The sequence below is a fragment of the Pan troglodytes genome, chromosome 11, assembly GCF_028858775.2.
Source record: "Pan troglodytes isolate AG18354 chromosome 11, NHGRI_mPanTro3-v2.0_pri, whole genome shotgun sequence".
Taxonomy (NCBI): Eukaryota; Metazoa; Chordata; class Mammalia; order Primates; family Hominidae; genus Pan; species Pan troglodytes.
In genome coordinates this window covers 95,521,027-95,545,300 of record NC_072409.2, presented here as the reverse complement: position 1 = coordinate 95,545,300, position 24,274 = coordinate 95,521,027, and the positions used below count along the sequence as shown (strand labels likewise).

The 24,274-nt window shown below is 36.5% G+C and overlaps 1 protein-coding gene across 5 annotated transcripts in view; it reads right to left on the bottom strand.

Moving 5' to 3' along the window:
* The window catches only part of MLLT3 (MLLT3 super elongation complex subunit), a 273,944-nt gene that overhangs the window by 17,302 nt on the left and 232,368 nt on the right, over positions 1-24,274 (bottom strand). For all 5 annotated transcript variants that reach the window (XM_016960673.4, XM_016960675.4, XM_016960674.4 and 2 more), the window contains 2 exons: positions 2,385-2,460; positions 205-334 (listed from right to left, as the gene is read on the bottom strand). In XM_016960673.4, coding sequence (XP_016816162.2) covers positions 205-334; positions 2,385-2,460 — 206 coding nt within the window. The remainder of the gene's footprint in view (positions 1-204; positions 335-2,384; positions 2,461-24,274) is intronic.

The following is a 24,274-nucleotide window of genomic DNA, read 5'->3' as shown; positions in this document are numbered from 1 at the left end:
AGAGGAAAAGCCTCTTTCTGAGAAAAAGGAGAAATAGTTCCCTGTAAAGTATGTGTAGGCATACCAAGGAGACCCTGCATCAAATGGACGTGACCATCTACTGCCGTTTTTGGTGTTTCACACCTTTGCTGTGATTATCCCAGCAGGGCTTGTGAAAGAGTCTGACTTCATCACAGGCAACCCCTTTCCTTCCAAGATACTCACCTGCGACTTCGGCTGCCTCCTCTATTTACAGGCCTCTCCATTTCAGAGTCATTGTCGTTATCCTCCACTTCATCTGATTCCTCCTCATTGTCATCAGAATGTAGATCTTTCATTATAGACCTCAAAGGACCTGAGTAATGACAATGAACCACAGGCAATCAAACATATACTCAAACACACTTAGCCATAATAGAAACAGGGGGATGCTTACCAGCACTGAACACCGGTTAAAAATAATCATCATATATATTTATACAATCTACAAGGCAAATTTGGTATAGTTTCTAAAATGCAATCTCTGCCAAAACACTATTGTTTTCATAATCGATTCCCAAAATATTAATTAAAGAATCTCTATTTTCTAGGAATTTTTTTCTGTGTATTTTTCTTCCCTAAGAAAAATTATACATAAAAAGAAAAAGAAAAATCTATCAGTAAATTGAATGTTTTGTTAGGTTAATCCATGTATTGAAAAGTTGAGATTAATAAATCACTGTGGTTGTAACTTGTTCTTGGCAATGCAGCCTTTGTGTGGTACTTTTTGATCTATTAAGGTTTAGCTGTTCCTTTTATTTCAAGGTCAATTTCAGGTCAAGCAAGCATTTCAGTCAAGTTCAGATTATAAAGTATTTCAATTCCATGGTGTAATATCCTACCTCTGATCTTCATATTGATCTTGGACACAAGGTCTTGTTGCAGCAATTTTAAGCAGCCAATTTTCATTTTACTTTTTAAGAAATTACTGGCACAATACCAGCATGTATAAACATAAATAAGACCATGCAATAAATCAGGTACACAGAAAAATCAGCACAGTATCCAGTATCAGACAGGAAAAAGAAAAAAATCAAACTCTAATTTTATTCTAGGACAGGACAGAAATGAAAACACACACACAAACACAAATTCATTAGTGTGGCTTATTTTCACTTTACTAGGCTAAATGTGATGAAAAATAGATAGTTTTAATCTTAACAGAAGAGGTTATAAAGACAATGAAGAAAGAGAGACACTTTCATTCGGGATTAGGCAATTCCTAAAGTCTCATCTATGACAGGGATATCTGAGCTATTACTATCTTGACTCCCTACAATCTCACATTCTGCAAAACCCAAATTTTTCTGCTTTCGTAGTGGGCTTATTTCTTTGGAAGTCAGTGAAACAAGACCTCTGAATAGCCAAAACGATTACTGTCTTTTATTTTATTTTTTTCCTGGAAGCTTAGCCTTAGTCCAAACACACACAACAATTTAATCCTTTTCAAAACATTCAAAGCCATCAGGAATTCAGTGTGGTCATTGAAAAAGGTAATGTTCAATACTATGCTAAAACACAAATTCTACTTTGATACCTATGCATTTTTCATGTAAAAAGAGTGTATATTTGAAGATTTTCCACATACACAAAAATGGAAAATATAATTAGTTAAATATTCTAGTTTAAATGTCTTTATTCTGAATTCAAGTTAACACTTGATCATGAGTAGAGAAAAATATATATTTAAAAGACAGCCAATTAGTATTGCCTTAAAGACTATTAACATGTAGGAAAAAAATATGTCCAGGAGGAAAGATGAAAACCTATTTCCCTATGTCAAAGCCTCTTAAAGCTTTTGCTATTGTATTTCCTTTGGGAACTCCCTGGGATGGGCTGTGTCTATAATCCTTTTGTAGCAATGAGAATCTGATGGCAGGGACCGGAAAAAGGGGAATTTCTAGAGCCTTGCCTCGTACATCAGAACAATACTCAACTGTATTCCTAAGGGAAATAAATACAACTGCATAAAAGCCAAGTTATGATTCGAATAATAAAACAGTATAAGGTGATAAATCAAGGCATTAAGATGGTTTTCTTTTGTTTTGTTTTGTTTTCTTTTTTTTGAGACGGAGTCTCACTGTGTCACCCAGGCTGGAGTGCAGTGGCGCGATCTCAGCTCACTGCAACTTCCGCCCCAGGTCCAAAGGATTCTCCTGTCTCAGCCCCCCGAGCAGCTGGGACTACAGGCGCATGCCACCACACCTGGCTAATTTTTTGTATTTTTAGTAGAGACGGGGTTTCACCGTGTTAGCTAGGATGGTCTTGATCTCCTGACCTCTTGATCCACCCGTGTCAGCCTCCCAAAGTGCCATTAAGGTGTTTTATGAGAAAAGCATCTCCTAGTTTGCATGAGATGTTGATACCTTGTTGCCTGGTCTGGGATGGTGTGAAGCTGGAGCTGGAGCTGGAGCTGGAGCTGGCAGGACTGGGTTGTTCAGACTTTAAAGAAGAATAAAAAGGCACCATCAATAAATTTACGGGATACCACACATCTAAAGTTGAAAACAGTATTGTTGCTCAAACCATCCTCTGCAAAAACCGTGATGCATTTCATTATGTCAAATTACTAACACAGGAGAGTCATGTTGCCTTTTGTTGTGCCCACTTTATTTTTATTAGATGCAGAAACAAGTATAAAAACTTGAGGAGATAAACACTTGGGTGTTACATGAGAAAAGGGCCTGGCTTTGATTTCACTCCTATGTTTACTGCTATACAGGTCTCCCTCTTTTCATCTTAGATATAAAATACTTCTTTATTATACTTTAAGTTTTGGGATACATGGGCAGAACATGCAGGTGTGTTACATAGGTATACATGTGTCACGGTGGTTTACCGCACCCATCAACCCATCATCTACGTTAGGTATTTCTCCTAGTGCTATCCCTCCCCTAGCCCCTGACCCCTGAAAGGCCTTGGTGTGTGATGTTCCCCTCCCTGTGTCTATGTGTTCTTATTGTTCAACTCTTCACTTATGAGAACATGCAGTGTTTGGTTTTCTGTTTCTGTGGTAGTTTGCTGAGAATGATGTTTTCCAGCTTCATCCATGTCCCTGAAAAGGACATGAACTCATCCTTTTTATGGCTGCATAGTATTTCATGGTGTACATGTGCCACATGTTCTTTATCCAGTCTATCACTGATGGGCATTTGGGTTGGTTCCAAGTCTTTGCTATTGTGAATAGTGCCACAATAAACATACATGTGCATGTGTCTTTATAGTAGAATGATTTATAATCCTTTGGGTATATACCCCGTAATGTGATTGCTGGGTGAAATGGTATTTCTGGTTCTAGATCCTTGAGAAATCCCACACTGTCTTCCACAATGGTTGAACTAATTTACACTCCCACCAACAGTGTAAAAGTGTTCCTATTTCTCCACATCCTCTCCAGCATCTGTTGTTTCCTGACTTTTTAATGATCGCCATTCTAACTGGTGTGAGAGGATATCTCATTGTGGTTTTGATTTGCATTTCAAAAGAAGACATTTATGCGGCCAACAAACATATGAAAAAAAGCTCATCATTACTCGTCATTAGAGAAATACAGCTGTCTTTCTAAGAGATACCTTGATTACCCTTTCTGTAATGTTCGATTGACTCAACTGGTTAAAACATAGTGGTAATGAGGCTAAGGTCATTAGTTCAATCACATTATGAGCCAGTTAATTTAACTGTGGCCCAAGGCCATGACCCAACCCTAACCCTTTTCATCCACAGTTCACAAATGGAGGCCAATATTCATAACAAGACCCAGATAGGTCCAAATGAGTCAAGGGAAAATGTCGCCATTCTTTTTTTGTAAATTCTCTTTAATTCCACAACCTATAAGTGGCAAGGAAAGAGTGTCATACATACACCCCAATCTCTTACGCTCTATGAATTCTCCTTATCCTTTTATAACCAGAAAGTTCCACATCCTCTTTGACCCACCCAACTCGGTTCTCTTCCTTCTCCAAAACCACTGAAATATAGTGGAAGTATCATGTTTTCTTGTTAGAGATACAACAGTATTGCACTGCCTCTGATGTGTCTTTGCTCCCCAGATAGTCTGTAGACTGCCAGCACTTGAAAAATTAGGGGTCTGTCTTGTGCTTCTTGTAATCCTCTTGTACTTAGCATAATGCATTGTATACAAGAGGCACTTTTTATCGGTGACTAAAGACAGCACATTAGGCCCTGCGTTCCACCTTCTGCCACAGTTTTTTTGAAAGATTCCATGGCAGGTAAAGACAGGCAATGCAGACACATGGACCTAAGTGTGCAAAGATACCAATCATACCAACAAACTTGAATTTTACATATTTAAGGCTAAATTTATTTCACAATAACTTAGTAATGTTCTTATAACCAAATTTATTTCCATCCTATTTTTATTATGCTCATAGTCTTAACTACATATTTGAGAATATTTGTGGTTTCCTGTGTATAGAACAAATCTTTTTACTTCAAGATGACCAAATTTGAGGACAAACTAAGAGCACAACCAGAAATCACTAAATGAGGATGAGAATCTCAGTCAGTTTATATTTGTTTCTCACCAATGCTTTGTTCATCTCCCTTTCCAGCACTGAATTCTCACCCCCTTCTCCCAAGGTAGCACCAAGCTCTACCAACTTGGACACAAGGAAACACTTTCAGACATTCCTAATGCACAATTCACATCCTCAGGCTTGATGGGAAAGCAGGTGCCAGCAATCTAGCACTCATTCTGCAGGAAAAGAGCCAGACACGATCTCTAATGAGCAGCAGGCGGCCTACCAACCCTTCAGCACTGTAAGATTTACTTGAGTACTGTAGCACAATGTCTTACACATTGCTGTTTGTGGGTCACAAAGAAAAGTTGGTTTACACGTACAAATGCTCTATAAGGTACTCTTCATTTCTGTTGAGTGGCTCTTCTACTGTTGAGCCCCAATGGCGAGTTACACAACTGAAAGAGCATTCAGTTGGCATTTATGTGCACTGCCCAGCTGTAAAACATTTCTCCCAGAGTTTGCAGAGTACTCCTCTTCCTCTCCAAGTTGCTCTTTTCAGCCATGAAAAGTGCCTGCAAATGATATTATTTTGATAGCTCTGGAAACCATCTGGGAGCCGAAAAGGAGGTTTCCTTACAGTGAGCAGAGAGAGCTCTAATTCCTCATCTTGCCTGGCCAGTTCACATTGTATTGGACTTAAAGGAGCCACTCTGCCAGAGCTATTTGCTGAGAATGACATTAGCTAGGATGACAAGAGAAGATGGTGGTCATCTCTCCAACTACCCCACATGAAACATTACTCATCTGTCTCAAGCATCATGTCAATCTCAGAACCAAACCAGGAGGCAGGCTTCTTTTAGCTTCTTACCCATAAATAAGGTTAATAATTCCACAGTTGCTGATCACCAAAAAACCCACAAATAGGAACATAACACAACAGGAAAAAGGGCTTTTTATTCATCATTTATGATTAAGACCTTGCCTCTGCCACAAAGTATTTGAGAAGTTTTACAACAAAAGACATTAATTCTACAAGGACATTAAAGTAGAAAGTTTAAAGCAAAAGAGCTGGATAAAAAAGGATAAAATGCTGAAGAGTGGGCAACAAGGCAATGTCCTGAAAGCTTTTAGTAGTCAGGACAGAACAAGCGTTTGTGGAAGATGAGACCTTTAAAATGATCTAAGGCAGTGAATCTCACACTTTGGTGGACAATAGAACCACAGGAGGACTTGTTAAAACACAGCCTACAGCCCCACCCAGGAGTTACAGATTCAGTAGGTTGAGGGACATGGGTGAGTGGGACAGGACCCTGGAATTTATAAAACATCACAGGTAATGATGATGCTGCAGGTCCAGGGACCAACCATGCTGATGAGAACCACTGATCGAGGACCCAGAGACCGATAATCACAGAAACTCAACAGAATTAGCTGGGAGAAGCCCATATATGAGGAGATTCTGATTTAATAGGTTGATAGTGGAGATCCAGGCATGTTTATAAAAAGCTCACAAGAGATACTGGTGAAAACTACAGGATGAGGCCACTGATTCTATATTAGTCTGCCTTTCTTCCTTAAACACACACACAAAAACACATTTTTGAAAGAATTTTAAATTTAAGGAAGCATGACTATATACATCATGAGAAAAATTAGAAAAATACTGACTTACCCAGAGGCAGCTTGAAAGAACGCAACTGCCACTCAATGAAAACATTTATGAAGCATGTACCACCATGTTGTGGGGGAGACACCTTAAACTAACTTAACCTGCCTAGTACAGAATTCACCTGCATGTTAACTGCTCAAAGAGCCACTCTGCCACTAGAGGAGGCTGACACTGTCTTACATTTCATCAAGCCCAACCAACAGAATTGCAGTTCACTGTGAGTTATGTATTTTATTTTTAAAACGTCATATTTATCTTCCAAAAACAAACCAAGGATGATTACATAAACTAAAGAAGGTCACTTGCTTTACACACAAAAAAATCATCATAAACAGGGTTATATGAAGATCTTTATATGAAGATCTTTACAGGCCCTAAGGATTGCAAGATATAATAATCTCCTTTCCCCACCCAACCCCATAAGAAACATTTTAAATATGTGCTTGTCTGTATACATGTAGGGCGTGCACATGTGTGAATGCTAAACCAAAAATTCAGAGAAGTCCAATGAGGTTCTGATTTTTTCCCCTTGTTAATATAACACCTGTTTGTAAAATATCAAAATTCTCACCACCAAAAAAATGTTTTACTACTTCTTGCTGATCCTCTAACCACATGCTTACCTGACCTACTGGGTAATGAAACACTATGCATGTAGTTTCTTTCAATGGTATGTTCTACAGTGATAAAAGCATAGACATCCTTTGCTTCATCATGCCATTTTTCCAACAATTTGTGTTCACTTCATGTCTCTGCATCACATATTGGAAATTCTTGCAACATTTCAAACTTTTTCATTATTATTATACCTGTTATGGTGTTCTGAGATCAGTGATCTTTGATGCTACTATTGTAATTGCTTTGGGGGCACCACAAACCGCACCCATGTAAGATAGCAAACTTAATCAATGTTGTGTATCTCTAACTGCTCCACCAACCTGTCAATCACCAACTCCCTTCTTCTCCTTGGGTCTCCCTATTCCCTGAGATACAACAATACTGAAATTAGGCCAATTAATAATCCTACAATGGCCTCTAAATGTTCAAATGAAAGGAAGAGCCACAAATCTTTTTTTTTTTTTTTTTTTTTGAGACAGAGTTTCACTCTTGTTGCCTAGGCTGCAGTACAATGGCAGGATCTCAGCTCACTGCAACCTCTGCCTTCCGGGTTCAAGCCATTCTCCTGCCTCAGCCTCCCGAGCAGCTGGGATTACAGGTGTGCACCAACACGCCTAGCTAATTTGTATTTTTTTTGGTAGAGATGGGGTTTCGCCATGTTAGCCAGGCTGGTCTCGAACTCTTGACCTCAGGTGATCCACCTGCCTTGGCCTCCCAAAGTGCTGGGATTACAAGCGTGAGCCACTGCACCAAGACACATCTCTCACTTTAAATCAAAGCTACAGATGATTAGGCTTAGTGAGAAAGGCATGTCAAGAGGTGACAGGCCAAATGCTAGGCCTCTTGCACCAAATATTTAGCCGAGTTGTGAACGCAAAGGAAAAGTTCTTGAATGGAATTAAAAGTGCTACTCCAGTGAACTCATGAATGATAAGGAAGCAAAACAGCCTTATTGCTGATATGGAGAAAGTTGTAGTGGTCTGGATATAAGATCACACCAGCCACAACACTTCCTTAAACCAAAGCCTAATCAAGAGCAAAGCCCTAATTCGCTTTAATTTTATAAAATCTGAGAGATGAGGAAGCTGCAGACAAAAAGTTTGATGCTAGCAGAGGTTGGTTCACAAGGTTTAGGGAAATAAGCCATCTCTGTAACATAAAAGTGCAAGTTGAAGCAGCAAGAGCTGATACAGAAGCTGCAGGAAGTTATCCAGAAGATCTAGCTAACAACATTGATGAAGGTGGCTACACTAAACAAATTTTCTATGTAGACGAAACAGCCTTCTACTGGAACAAGATGCCATCTAGAGCTTTCATAGCTAGAGAGAAGTCAAGGCCTGGCTTCAAAGTTTCAAAGGATAGGCTGACACTCTTTTTAGGGGCTAATGCAACTGGTGAATTTAAGTTGAAGCTAATGCTCATTTACTATTCTGAAAATATCCTAGGGCCCTTAAGAATTATGCTAAATCTACTTTGCCTGCGCTATAGGAATGGGACAACAAAACCTGAATGACAGCACATCTGCCTACAGCATGGTTTACTGAATAGTTTGAGCCCACTGTTGAGACCTACTACTCACAATAAAAGATCCCTTTCAAAATATTATTGCTCATTGACAATGTACCTGGTCACCTGAAAGCTCTGCAGGAGATGCACAAGGAGATTAATGTTGTTTTCATGCCTGCTAACACATCTATTCTGTAGCTCATGAATCAAGAAGTAGTTTTGGCTTTCAAGTTTTACTATTTAAGAAATACATTTTGTAAGGCTATAGCTGCCATAGATAGTGATTCCTCTGATATATCTGAGCAAAGTAAATAAAAAACCTTCTGGAAAAGGATTCACCATTCTAGATGCCATTATGAACATTCATGATTCACAAGAGAAGATCAAAATATGAACATTAAAAGGAGTTTGGAAAAAGCTGATTTCAACCTTCATGGATGACTTCGAGGGGTTCAAGACTTTAGTGGAGGAAGTCACTGCAGATGTGGTGGAAACAGCAAGATAACTAGAATTAGAAGTGGAGTCTAAAGATGTGACTGAATTTTTGCAATCTCATAAAATTTGAATGGATGAGGAGTTGCTGCTTATGGATGAGCAAAGAAACTGGTTTCTTGAGAAGGAATCTACTCCTGGTGAAAATGCTAGGAACATTGTTGAAACGACAATAAAGAATTTAGAATATTATATAAATTTATCGATAAAGCAGTGGCAGGATTTGAAAGAATTGAGTCCAATTCTAAAAGATCTACTGCACTATCAAACAACCTCACATGCTACAGATAAATCTTTTGCAAAAGTCAGTCAGTCCATGCAGCAAACTGCATCGTCTTATTTTCTTTCTTTCTTTTCTTTTTTAGATAGAGTCTCACTCTGTCACAAAGGCTGGAGTGCAGTGGCACCATCTCGGCTCATTGCAAGTTCGTTCACGCCATTCTCCTGCCTCATTCTCCTGAGTAGCTGGGACTACAGGCACCTGCCACCACACCCGGCTAATTTTTTTTTTTTTTTTTTTTTTTTTGTATTTTTAGTAGAGACGGGGTTTCACTGTGTTAGCCAGGATGGTCTCGATCTCCTGACCTTGTGATCCACCCGCCTTGGCCTCCCAAAGTGCTGGGATTACAGGCATGAGCCACCACGCCTGGCCTGCATTGTCTTATTTTCAAAAATTGCCACAGCCACTCATATCTTCAGCACTCCAATTGATAAGTAGTCATCAGCATCTGGGCGAGACCTTCCACCAGCAAAAAGACTATGACTAGCTGAAGGCCAAGAAAATTGTGAGCATTTTTGGCAAAAAGGTATATTTTAATAAGGTAATATATACTGTCACACTTAATAGATTACGATATAGCATAAATATAACTTTTATATGCACTGGGAAACCAAAAACTTCACATGCCTAATTTTATTGTGCTATTTGCTTTATTACAATTGTCTGGAACCTAACCTGCAGTGTGTTGAAGGTATGCCTACATATGCTGAAGTATCTTAATTCTACTGCTTGATAGTATATTTTGGGGAAGATTGCTTAAACATTAGTTTGCTCATAGAGTGAGGGCACTGAACCTCATATAGAAGTGATTATCTGAAATTGATATAATAAAGTAAAAACACCAAGCACACTGCTGTTCTAATGGCAGCTAATCAACATTTGATTGCTACTATCATTTACAATAGGTCACATACTCCTCTACTGCCTAATACAAGATATATCTTTACTACCAAAACAATGGGCCTACCAGGATTTGCAATACAATCTTCAACATTAAATGGCTATGCAAAATCATTTTGTAATGGATTTTCTACAGAGTATTACTTTTGTCCAAGACAAGTAAGAAAAACCACATGTTTACAACTAGAAGTGTTTCAAAAGCGAGCACCTGTCAAGGTAGATCACAGGGGAGGCCTGCATAAGCTGGCACTGATCCTGTACCAAGAGCATACTTCCTCTTTAGGTAACAGATGTCAAAAGTAGTTCTGTCTTTTCTAATTGGCAACTATATTTATGAACAGAATTTTGGTGACTTGATCTTTAAAGCAATCAAAATAAAAACAGTGAAAAGGGAAAGAGTACAGTATAACTAGTTAAATAGAAATTATTTCAGACACATTGCTACACTTTTCATAAAATGTAACCTCATTAGTTACATTATGAAAATGTAACTTTTCATAAAATGTAAACCTCACCTAGAAACAGAACACCTAGAGCCTGCTATAAAGATTATCTCTTCTTTCACAAATATCCAGAAAGACTGTGGATGAATACTAATGAAAGAAGAAAACACAAATATAGGACACTTTATTTACTTCTCTGTTCAATTTTCATTATGCCTGACTGAAGTACTAGGTTCTTCTCACAGTTTTGGTCCTTATTTCATTTAAAAAAAAAAATCATCTTACACATTATATAGCTTTTCTTTTTGCTTAACATAAAAAAAAAAAAAACACTTAAAAGTCCACCTCATTTAGTTTCTCCTCTGTAGGAAACTGAAAATAATCCACTCAATTTTTAAATGTACATTTAAAAAAATAACATAACAAGCTAGGTGCAGTGGCACATGCCTGTAATCCCAGCACTTTGGGAGGCCAAGGCAGGAAGACTGTTTGAAGCCAGGAGTTCAAGACCAGCCTGGGCAACACAGTGAGATCCCCATCTCTACAAAAAATAAAAATATTAGCCAGGCTTGGTGAAGTGTCCCTGTAGTCCCAACTACTTGGGAGGCTGAGCCAGGAGGATCCCCTGAGCCCAGGAGTTTGAGGCTGCAGTGAGCTACGGCTATGCCACTGCACTCCAGTTTGGGTGACAAGACAAGACTCTGTCTCAAAATAAAAGACATAACATCCATGCCAAACAATTGTGGAAAAATGCTTTCCATTAGATGAGTGAAATCTATGTTACCAATTCCCATTAATGGGTAAAATATTGAGATAGCTATGTCAATAAAAGGTAAGGCCAAATTTAAACAAAGAAGTATTGAAAAGTGATAAAACAATATTCTACTTATGTTAACCTAACAATCTATGCACTAGCGAATTATTAAAAGCCAGAATCAAGAGAAATTTTATTATCATTTGGTTTTACATTAGTAACTGCTTCAAAAACATGCTAAAAGAACAAAACTTTGTTATATAAAAAGATATATAAAAATGAGATTGAACAAACATCAGTAACTCTAACCTCATAATGTATTTTTGTGTAGCTCTATCATATTCCTTATTTCATTTGCACCACCACTAGTAAGGCGAGTGATAGGAATTATGCCCCCTCTACCCCAAAATTCACATGTTGAAGCCTTAACCCCCAGTATCCCAATACGATAGTATTTGAAGATGGGACCTTTGCAAGGTAATTAGGTTTAAAATGAGGTCATGAACGTAGGGCCCTCTTGATGGAATTGGTATCCTTGTAAGAACAGACACCAAAGAGCTTGCTTCTTTTCTTTCTTACTATGTGAGGACACAGCAAGAAGGCAGCCATCTGCAAGCCAGGAAGAGAGACCTTACCAGATTCCTTGTTGGACTTCCCAGCCTTTAAAACTGTGAGAAATAAATTGCTGTTGCTTAAGACACTCAGTCTACTGTATTTTGTTATGGCAGCCCAAGCTGACTAAGATAGCAGGGTGCATTTTTGATCAATATTTTTCAGATGATAAAACTGAAGCACACAGTAAGATTAAGTGACCGGGGGTAATATTTAGGTGAATTAGAACCGGATTTTCTGACTTCTAATCCAATGCTATTTGTACTGCAACTATTAACTTTGAAAAAGGGCAATTAATTTAAAGCAGTGTTCTGAACATACTAACACCCTTTTATAAATTAGGGACAGGGAAGAAAGTTTTGTCACTGCAGAAGATGTAAGGAATATCCTTTGTCCCCAAGGTACATCTTCTGATCCACACCCAAAGCAAACCAGTGGTAAAACAAAACACTTCATCCCAGGGGAGTTAATGTGTCTGATCCATTGCTTCTAACATTTGTCCAATCAATATTACAATGAATCCTGGCTAGGAACCTCGCTATTTCAGTAATTTTTTTTTTTTTTTTTTTTTTTTTTGAGACAGAGTCTTGCTCTGTCGCCCAGGCTGGAGTGCAGTGGCGCGATTCTCAGCTCACTGCAAGCTCCGCCTCCTGGGTTCACGCCATTCTCCCGCCTCAGCCTCCTGAGTAGCTGGGACCACAGGCACCCGCCACCACGCCCGGCTAGGTTTTTGTATTTTTAGTAGAGACGGGGTTTCACAGTGTTAGCCAGGATGGTCTCCATCTCCTGACCTCGTGATCTGCCCGCCTCAGCCTCCCAAAGTGCTGGGATTACAGGCCTGAGCCACCGCGCCCGGACTTCAGTGAGTTTTATAAAGGAAAACAGGGAAGTTTCTTCTCTGAACTGCCCTAATCCTCTTGAGACTGGCATTAATAGGACCAATGAGCACATCAGGCAACACAGTAAAATCATATATTTTATTTACCTTCAAGTGATCTACCCTCTTTTCCTAACTCTTCAATATAAATCCCATAATATCCAAGAAAAAAATACCATTTAATGCTTTAAATAAGCTGTTAACAGCTCTTTCTTTCAAAACAAGGTGGAACTGGGGAAAGGACACTAGAGTGCAACCTTTATTGCTAGACACCTACTCAAGTCTGTAACCACAGAGAAGACTTCTACAGCTCTTTTTAGTAGATGCTCTCCATTTGTATTACGACAACTTGAATGAATTTGATGTTAGATTAGAATCATATTTAGCCTCTTGAGTTCTTATGTTATCAAAAGCTATTGTTATACCCATCATTTTCTGATGATAGAGCAAGATCCTGAGAATTACCCTCTCAACTGTTAGCAAAACAGGAAACGTCCTTATTTCTGTTATATTTTCAACTTACAGATATAAAATCATCCTGGAAGCCAAGATAATTGGCTTGCATTGAGGTGCCTGTTTTTACAATTACATTCACTTTCTTCATTATTATCATTACCTTTACTATTACTATTAAATGCTGTCATTTGGACTTATCACTACTTGTCTGAGAATAGAAAATGTCATTAGGAAATAAAATGGCCTCGGGGAGCAGGGGTCTATAAATCTCTCCACAAGACCCTTTTCCACACTTAGGGATGGCTATCATTTTCTTTCAGTTTCCTCCCTTTCAAGCAGAAGAGCCTCAAGTCTTTTATCTCTCATCACCATTTGTACTTTAAAGGCTGCTACGATTGTAGCCAGAACATGTGCTCTTTCAAAAAATCCAGTTGTTGCAAGATGTGTTCTAAGATCACTGGCTGAAGGATCCTTGTTAAGAGCTTTGAGAATGAGAAATCATCTGAAAACAGACCACTTACAGTCACACCACCTATAAACACAGTACTATTTTTGAGCAAAGCTCACATGTATAGAAGTTGAATTTCACAACTGACCTTTAACTACACCACTTAGTTGTGATGCCAAAGACATATGTTTTGGCTGTGTTTTCTCTTTCTCTTTTGTGTGTTTTGAGAGTGACGGGTAGAGAAAGAAAAATGTTACAAGTGAGAGGCCTCAGAGCTGTAATTCCTCACAGAAGAGAAACAGGAAGGAAAAAAAGTTTCCTGATAGAACTGGCCCATAATTAAGTGTTATTGGAGTTGACCAATGAACATCGAAACACCACTACTTGTCAGTTTACAATGAGATCTTGAGATTATTGTCAGAACTATTCAGTTACTTGTGAAGTAACCCTCCTGTGCAGAGCACAAGAAATTTAAAATAGTGGAAAATCACTTTTATCTTCTCAACATTTATAATGGCAACAATGAACTGAACACTGAATTGAACAAAGTCATAAAAAGTACATTATGGCTACAGGGCTCAGTATTGGATTATAAATATTAAAGTATATTTGGGATTATAAAAAAGTATAAAGTAAATTAAATAGAATGAATTCAGGAAATAAAGGTGATAATGAAATGAAATAACTAAAAGATATATATCTGAAGAGATTATTTTGACAAGACATTTAACTACATTTCCTTATTAACTTTAACCTTTTAAAAAGTGTGTTACTTTAAAATGTTCATAAAGCATTTGATTGACACCAATATAATCTTTACAGATTTACACAGATGTCAAGAAGTATTAATTTTAATCTTTGGACTATCTTACAGAATTTTCCCGATTAAATGTGAAACCTGGATTTACTATCATGGCAGTGGCATTAAGAGTTTATTTTATTTGCTAAGAACTTATGTCCATGGTAGTTTGACTTTTAATATAACCAAAATCCACTGGGGAAAAAGTGTTGACTTAAGACTACCTCATCTTCACCAGGTCAAAAATGCAACATTTTCTCATTATCAGCTTATAAAACAAAGACTACTGATAGTTGCAAGGGTTATTTCTCTACAAGCCTTATATCTTCCTCAATAGAATTAGAATACTGGAGCTCTTTCCTCTATCTAGATCAAGGAACTCCAAAGTTCTTTGGGTGTGGGTATGAATGTATATGTTTACATAGATGTGTGTAAGATAATACATAGTAGTAAAAGAAAAGAACAAGACCTCTTTTCATATCAGTCTTTTACTTTTAAATTTTCAATTTTTTGTATGTGTTTTCTTGTACATAATATGAAAGTACAGCATAACTTATTCTTGTACATAATATGTTGGCTTACTATAATTTGGAAATGTACATACATTGGGGATACAGGTTTACAGGGAGAGATGAGTTGTAATACCAACTCTGTAAGTTTTAATTCTATAATTTACCTGCACAAATCTTAGTTATCTCACATGATTTCAAGCTCCGGAGTGATACATGCTAAATAAACAGGACAGTCTCATTATAACTCACACAGAGAGTATCCAGATTTTTGCCATTTTACAGTATTTTATAACAATCAAACTCAGAGCTTAAAAGTTTACTTTTTATATTTATACTGTACCCAGAGTTCCTTATTGAAGAAGAGGTAACACAAACTTATTTAAAAGATTTTGAAGTGCACATAGCTTTCCTTAAAAACCCAACACAAAATACTTTACATAATCCCCCTAGAAGTTTGAAATTATCTGTGGCTCTATTTTAGAGTTTGCTTTTATAGTGTTTACAGAAAATTATACAATATTAAGTGAAATTGTTTATAATCAGTCTAAATGTGCTATACTTACATTCACTTCTATTTAAAATGTTAAGTCCTAATAAAAAGTTTGTAAAAATATATCTATTTTAAGAAGTCCCTCTATCTTAATGAAAATGAACTAAAGTAGCAAAAACATGCTACATTTACAAGACAGCCCTCATGTGAAAACTTAGGAGGTAGATTCTTCTGTTTTGTTCTCAATGTAGCCCCTTTAAAAATGTGGTATTCAGAATCACATATTCCTTATTAGTAATATTAGATTCCTGTCCAGAATAGGAGGAATGCTGCTGCTTATAAGGCTCTAAAGGAACCTGCATTTCCATGCACACATCTTATATAAGCCTAACAGTTGCTTTTCTTCATAAATCAATCTATTGTTGCACTTCATAATGAGAAGGCAGATTTACTGCCTTTTACCGCCTTTTCTCACCATCAGAAAGATGCCTATTTGGGTAACAGAACGTTTCTCTTCTTCAAGGGTATTTGGGATTAGGGAGGCAGGGGCAAGAACCTTTAACATCTGCTCCCTTCAAATGAATGACACCTCTAGTTCTCACAGCCTGGACGTTGAAAAGCAAATACTCTAACTTGATAAAATTCTCTAACTTGAAGAAGCACAACACTTTAAATACACTGAAGTCCCATCTCTAAAACATACATTTGGGATTTAGAGGTTATACCACAAAACTAAAGAACACAGAATTTAGATTGTCACCCAAAAGCTCCCAAATCATCATCATAGTGAGAACAATTGGAATTTAGAATAAAGACACTGGATTCATCATCTTGAATTTTCTCTAGCCCTAAAAACAAATCTAAATTACTGGCTAGTAAGACTTTAATCATTTGAGTCTCAATATTGTGCAGGAATAACAAAACAGTTTGCAATATAGACTTAACATTCCTCTGTTTTTATTTACTTAATTTTTCCCCTTAGGGAGAAATATTTAAGAATTACAAACTTTAGATTTTAATTTAAAAACAATAAGAAGGTACTTTTCAGCATCTAATTCCTAACCATCTGCCTTTTAAAAATACACACACACACATACTCACCCATTCACTCCAGTTAGGCTTAACATTCTTTACAAGTAAGTAGATCTTGATGGATCTAAACAGAAGTTTCAGTAATCAGAGTCCCACTTTTGGAAACAAAGCTATCTTTAAACAGGCATCATGACTCCTACTAGCAAAAGCAGTTAACCATAAATTTAAAACAAATAGACACCATCCAAAACAAATAAATAAATGAAGTGAGGCAGGTACTGGATTCAAGAAGAATCTCTATTTTTGAAGAAAACTAAATTACATCTCCTCGTTCATGAATATGTAGTATTGCCCAGTGAGCTAACATTCTTGTTACTTCAGGCTATCTTTTGTCACTTAAGCAATGGTTTTTGACAGTTTTACAGGCTGTTATCCCAAAGACTTCAGTATTTATGGCCTTTATTCACTTGGGCTTTCTACTCTTATCCACTGGTTACTAATCACTAAATAGATTTTTTTTTAAATGGGACTGAAATTAGCTCACAGGATGTCCTTCAACAATGGCAGCTCAGGACAGCACCGGTAAAGGTCTTCTCCTCAGCCTCTTCCTCTCTCTCTTCAATCTTCTCTTCCTACAGACAAGTTAGTGAGGGTCCAGATCCACACTGTTCAATTAGAACAACAGCACACATGATTTACAGCATTCTTAGGGGATGGTTAGGGATAGTTTCTGAACTGATCCTCAGAAACTCATTCAATTTCAAATATCTCAAGAATGATTTAAAGGCCTAACTTGTTTTTAATCTTCATAAAACAGGAGCAATTCCTACTCGTGGAATCATTATTCAGGAATTATTATTCAGTTCTACAAACCTTACTATCCACACACAATTGCACGTACAATTCAAATATGGATGCTTTTAAAACTTCAACACATTTAGTTGTAACCTGCCATTCCAATTTCTTCCTATGTAGCAAAGGCTGCTTATTACCTTTTATCCACTACACTTAAACACCATAGGCCAAAAAGCAAGGAGAAAACACAGACCGTTCTTTTCACTTAATTTCATCTGACTTAAACATCTCCTAAGAGATTGGTTTTTATCTTAGAAACAATGTGAAATGCGTAACAGAGTACATTCTCTTTTCTAGCTGGCTGCTGGAAACTTGAAAGTCCAATTAGACTGGAAAGTGCTATTTTCTTATAAACTAAAAATGTGAAAGAAAGCCAGAAATACTGATGTTATTATTCTCATGATCTTCCTGATGAACTGAGCAAATTGCAGAATTCTCTGAGAATGGGCTGAGCAATGGCAGGAGGAAGGGGAGAGACAAGCTTCAAAGAAACACTAAGGCTCCACTTATTGCTCTAAAATATACTAAATATGACTCTTCGTAGAATAAAAGGAACTTATTATGATCAGCTTCTGTTTTCTCTGAAATTGTGCTGAAATGAAATCTCAAAAGAAAATGCTCCAACAAAGTATTTTAAACCTTTAGATATTTCCACATTTGGGTAGAAGCAACATGTTTTAGTGCATCAGAAAAACAATTTTATCAGGATTAGCATTCATATACAACATTTACATATAATATTAACTATTTGGACATCATGTGACTGCATTTAATTTATAGAGATCCACATGACAAATTCTCCTTGAATGTAGTTCCAGGAAAATTTATTTCTGCTGAAGAATGTGCATGCTTTCTGATATTCCAAATATAAAACTCCATAACTGTTATATTTCTCTAGGAAAAAAATGGCAGAACTTATTGCCTATGTGTAAAAAGCACCTAACTCTGAACAAATGCTGTGTTCTTTAAATTTTGTAACTACTTATATTAGATTATATTTGCCATGTATATTAACCTGTAAACCAATCTAAATGCCATTCAGTCATATAACTATTAAACAAGTTAAAAATGAAATACATGTACTTGTATGAGAATTTACATAGCTATATTTTTAATTTAATAAAACAACATTTTAATGTATAATTAAGGGCTAATTTTTACCAAATACCCTAGTGGTTAGATAACAAGGGATACTCTGTTATTTTTCTGGTAAGTTAAATCTTGCAGTGTTTACTTTTATATTTAAAAATATGTGAATGGATAAAATCATTTTGGATGAACGACTTTCAACGTATGATAAGCTATATAATTAAGAAAAATGTAAGAACAATATTATTCTGAAAGAAGATTCATTTCAGATTAGTAAAATAATTAGAGGTCTAATCCTTAGCTTCTCTCAGAAAATAAGAGAAATTATTTAATATGATAATCATGAGTTTAAAAATGCTTCTATTTCTTTAACATGCATTTAAAAATTCACTGGTAGATAAAATACTTGTAAATGTGCCGAAGTCAGAGGAGAAGGGTATCTTTTTTCCTACTTTAAATCACTCTGGAGAACAAATGCACACCGGGGCTCCTATTTTAAAACTTTTTCTCTATTTTTTTCTTAATTAGATGAATGCATGTTATATGCACATTAATCATCTAAAATTGTAAGATTTTCCTGAATTTTTCTATACATCAAAACCTCCTGTGGCTTTTACTTGTTCCATCCCTCTCACCCCATTTTTCATTACCTTACATAATATCCCAGAAGCTATCTTGCCTATGAAATTACTACTCATAGTAAATAAACTTTACATATAGTTATCTTTAAAAATTAGAAACACAGCAAGCAAAGAAATTGTTCTCACCTCTTTCAAAAGAAAACGGTGTAGCCCTCAGGAAAACAGAAGTGCCCCTAAGTTCATGTGTGTCAGCAAGGAATGGAGAGCTGTTAAGAATGATCTTCTTGAAAAGAAAGAAGTCTCCTTAGGCACCCACATGTATATTTAGATTAGATTGGCAGTTTAAATGACAGCAAACACATGGTCATGACTTCCCAATTGCTCATTCATCTAACACATACACAGGCTAATCAGAGGCAAACATCCACCCCGAATTGTTTTAGAAACTAGCTTCTCCCATCTGATACTACTGCATGTGTGGTAAGCAGACATTCTTCTAGAGAGATCGGATGTCAAATGCTTAACCATCTCTCTTAGTATACCAGGATCTTAAATCACATTGATTTAGAATTCCAGAATGTTTTTGTAAAGTCAGTTTGACATCAACTTACATCAACTCCTTGCTCTAGCCTGCAGGGTTTTATGAAGTACAAAGTAAAGAAATGACTATGTAAAGATTGCAGGATCTATTTGTCTTATGGGTATTTTTAACTGTAAGACCTGCCCATCCTATCAGTAATAGCACACACTCCTATTCTGTAAACAGGGTAAAGTCAGTACAGAGGATCACATTTTCTTGTGCAAATAAAAGGTGGTAGAGTTAAAAGGTGGAGATACTGAACATGAACTTTAAGCCCCTATTCATAATTTGAGCTTCAGTAACATTTTCCAGTAAGTGAGAAACAAGAGAAAACACAGATGGCACTGTTTGCTGGCAGCTATCAACTACACCTACAACACTATTGTGTTGTATATATGCATACACATTGAGATTTATATATATTAAGATGTGTTGGTGAGGAGCAGAAAACAAATGCAGCTATCAGCTCTATGATGGGGGGTATGTTATTTTAAAATGTCAAACAATTTTAAAATAATTATATTTTACTTTTGACATGAACTTTGCATTTTAATCTTAATGTCAAATATTTTGAAAAACCTAGATTAGTATGAGGGTGAAAAGAATGAAACACGATAATAATTTGGTGCTCAGGTTCTGAAAACATCAAACCTGGTTTGAATCTCAGTTCCACCACTTTCTAGCTATGTGACCTTAGCACATAACATTATCTCTCCAGGCCTCAGTTCCTTCATTTCTAATGGGGAAACGTAAGTAATAGTGGTACCAATTCATATCGCTAATGTTAGAATGTTGACAGTGCAAAGCAGTTAGGACAGAGCACTGAATAAATGATGACTAAATATTAGTTACTATTATCATCAATAGGAATAAATATAAAATTATGATATTAAAAAGTTACGTCTGAGTCCATTTGGCTTGTCCACCCTCTCCCCCTATGATAGTCTTCCCTGAAAAACACTTGACACTTCAAGAAATAAGGTAACTTCCTTTAGACTAATCCAAAATTTATTTTCTCTCAAACTTCTCCTGGAGAGGGCAGCTGATAAAGTACCTAGTTCAATGCCCAATATATAAGACATTCTAGCAAGGACTTCTATACAAACAGAATAAACGAAGATGAGAATTAAAAAGTGATTGTTAATCTAAGCACAAATCATCTATAGGTAAGAACTGCCTGGTCAAGTAATATTTGAGAATTCATAGAAAAAAGAAAGTGAAACTTATTTAGGGCATCACATTGTTTGAGAAGTTTTTCCTTTTGCAGAAAAAGTGGGCCCTAAGACTCTCAAGAAAATGATCCATTTAAAGAAAATAATAATATCATGATACTGTTCTTAACAGTTCATCTCAATTTTGTAGACTTACATGCTTCTGCCACATGTTAACTTGTCTTGGTAGTAAAAAGACAAAAACAGATGGATGCTGATTGCTTAATGGCAGAAATATTTGTCTGTAGTTTTTGCTACTTTATAAAATATTACAAAGGAATACAGAGGTGGGCCAAAACCTCAAACTTAATTGAAACTCTCTAGTGTTGTCTGACAAATTAAGATTGTAAGTCACTTTATTATATAGCATCTGGTCATGTGGTATATCATCAATGCCAATTATTTCTTTTTTCTTTAGAAACTACAATCACTACATATACACAGTTCCTGCACTTCTAAGTAAGAGGTTTTGTTATACATAGAAGTAAGCAAGTTTAATGTACTCATTTCCTAAGAAATAAGAGAATTGTCAATGTTAATGTTATCCAAAAACGTGTTCTTAATGCTCAGTTTGTACCTATCATTAAAATTTAATATAATCTAACACAATTATCATCAATGCGATGCAGGTGTTGGATAATTATATTAGTATCAACACTACAGTCAAATTAAGATTTCTTCCCATGTGATGGAGTTCTGATAAATATCAATTCGTTGGTTTACTGAATCCTGAAGATCAAAAGGCCCTGCATATGGCACTAATAAATCAAATAGAGTCATCAAATCTACAGTCTGTTTTCTTTGGCTAAAACTGCAAAGTTTTACTTACAGAGACTGATCTACTTCTAAAAATTCTCTGCCAAACCAAATTTGACTCACTAAGTGTACAGAAAATATAGCACTCCCCAGCTGCACCCTCCTGGGGCTTCTGAAGTCCAGAGACACTGTTATGTGGTGGTCTAGATTATCTGGTTTTTCCCTCTTCTTTGCCTTTTTAGATCTCATAATCAACTAAAAATTCTTGCAGAAAAGTAAAAAGTTACCTCTAGACTCAGACTGAAAAGTTACAAAATATTTTTATTTATTAATAAATCCTACCATAAGTAAAGGTACTTGATAAAAATCTCTAACCGATTAACATACACACTGAAAATAATAAAGGGGTCTACAATACTTTTTCCTGAGTCTATTTAAATATCGGTAAGAACTCCTAAAGCTGGAAATTCTACTCAGGTATTTATAGTATAATTAGTCACGTTCTGATAAACTGACCCTAAACGTTGTGTGACAGTAGTATTATTTGAAAGAGAAGGGGCTACGGAAAGATAATGTAAGCAATATTCCAGGAAAAAATCCCACTTTCAGTTGATTTACTTAAGGAGACTACTCTGATAAACCATCTGTTCCATGATATTTTGAATCTTGAAGAAAATGTACAAATGAATGGTAGGATTATGGTGCTTTTTATTTTCTTCTTTATAAAACAATTCTGTACCTTTCAAAAATTTTTACAATAATTATGTTTGAAACATATGAATAAAAATAACAAAATGTCTGTTTTTGGTTCAATCGAGAACATCCTAAAGCAATAAGAAATACTTTTCCAAGTCCAAAAAGATTTTAGAAAGACTTAATAATTTGTCCTAAAATGTTAAAATCTCAGCTGAAAATTTTGGCTGACACCACTCCCACTCCCAAGTCACAACATTTAAAAATGTCTCCAGATAGTGCCCAATGGGGTGGGGTAGGGGAGACACTATCCTAGGATAATGTTTTCTCAAGAAGTTACCTACAAGAGCCTCATATAATTATATACCACTAATTGACAGATGATTCCATTTTAATATTGTTCTAATCTTAAGACCATTATGAAATGATACTTTTGGTCTGATAAGATCCATTTCAATGGTCTCTCTCTAGCATTGATGCTAAGGTGTATTCTGAAGTAAACTGCAATCTGCCTTCTGAGATATTTGTGTTGCATCTCTCCCTTTAGTGAAGGGGACCATCACTCCACTCTGGTTCTGGTGAGACAGCCCTGTTGTCCCTTAGGTTGAAACTGAATTCCCATTTCCAATGGGCACTGCCATTTCTGTATTTCATATACAGAACATGTAGAGATGCCGTGCCATTTGGTTAACAGGGTCCAAAAAGTACCATGTGAAAGCACATACTTTACATAATGTTATCTGAAATGAAAAAGAGTTTGCAGTTAGAGTAAGTAAATACAAGAATGGTGTTACCAGTCAGTTTATGTTTAGGGCAAGTGTTGTTCTGTGCCTGAAGTGGCACAAAATAATGTTTCAAGGAGAGTTTCCAAGGCACAGCATGTTGAAGAGTAAGGAGAAGGGTCATTCATTCAAATACCTCTCTGGTCAGCAGTCCCAAGCCTACTACCTTAGAAGCCAATAAACCCGAAGTCTGACAAGTTAGCCTCTGAATTATGTGTGGCTTTTCCTTCGTGGCTGTAGCTTTCCTAAAGAAAGACCAACAAGCAGTTGATCTGGCTCCTGTCATCAAGCTTTGTTTGGAGGCCCAGTCGCTGGAGTAATGAACATTGCAGAATTGGATAAAGCCTATTGACAGAAGCTTTCAGCTGTCACAGTCATCACTGGAAGTGACAGACTCCATCCCATGGATGCCCCAAACTCCTATTCTAAAGATGTGCTGGAATGAGACACCCAAGTGAATATGTGACTACATCAAATATTCTAGACCCCCAAAAATTCTCAGTAAGAAATGCTAACCGGCTTTTATGGCCATTAGTATTGGCCAGTCTGCTCCTATGGTAAAAACCAGGCTATTTTCTGGATATATATAACATTCTGAACTAAACCTAGATAATAATAAGTTATAGGCCTGTTATTACTATTTTATCCAGATATCCACTGCTCTCCAATATAGAAATTATTATTCTAATTGTCTTAATATATTAAGTTGACTTTTCATATCCTTTTCATACCTGGTAAAATTCTACTATTCTACTTTTTGCTTTGTGTGTAAGTTATCTAAATATTTGTATTAGCCACTTTTCCCTGCAGTCACACTAGCCAAAGATAAAGATGAGGACAGAAAATACGTCTTTCTTACTTCGGATCCTCTATAGCAAGAGTTGGCAGGCTTTTCCTATAAAAGACTGAATAGTAAATGTTTTAGCCTTCACAGGCTGTTCAGTCTCTGTCAGAGCTACTCCAGAGCTCCTCAACTCTACTCTTGTAGCATGAAAGCAGTCGCAGACAGTATGTAAACAAATGGCATGGCTATGTTCAATAAAACTTTATTTACAAAAACAAGCAGTGTACCAGATTTGGTTCACAGGCTGTTTTTGCTGATCCCTGGCTCCATGGGTACTTAGTACAGCAATATCACACTTAAAGATGTTAGGGATTTGGTGAACTTTGTTAAATCAGATTTCTCTGATTTAGTTTATCCTATTACTGGTCTATTTTTGTTGGAAAACACAATTTTGGCTTTTTTGTTTTTGCGGTCGTGGAGGGGAAGCTTAACTCCTTCACTACCCATGCAGTTTTCCATTCCTTAAAGACACTCTGTCCTATGGCAGCTAAACAAA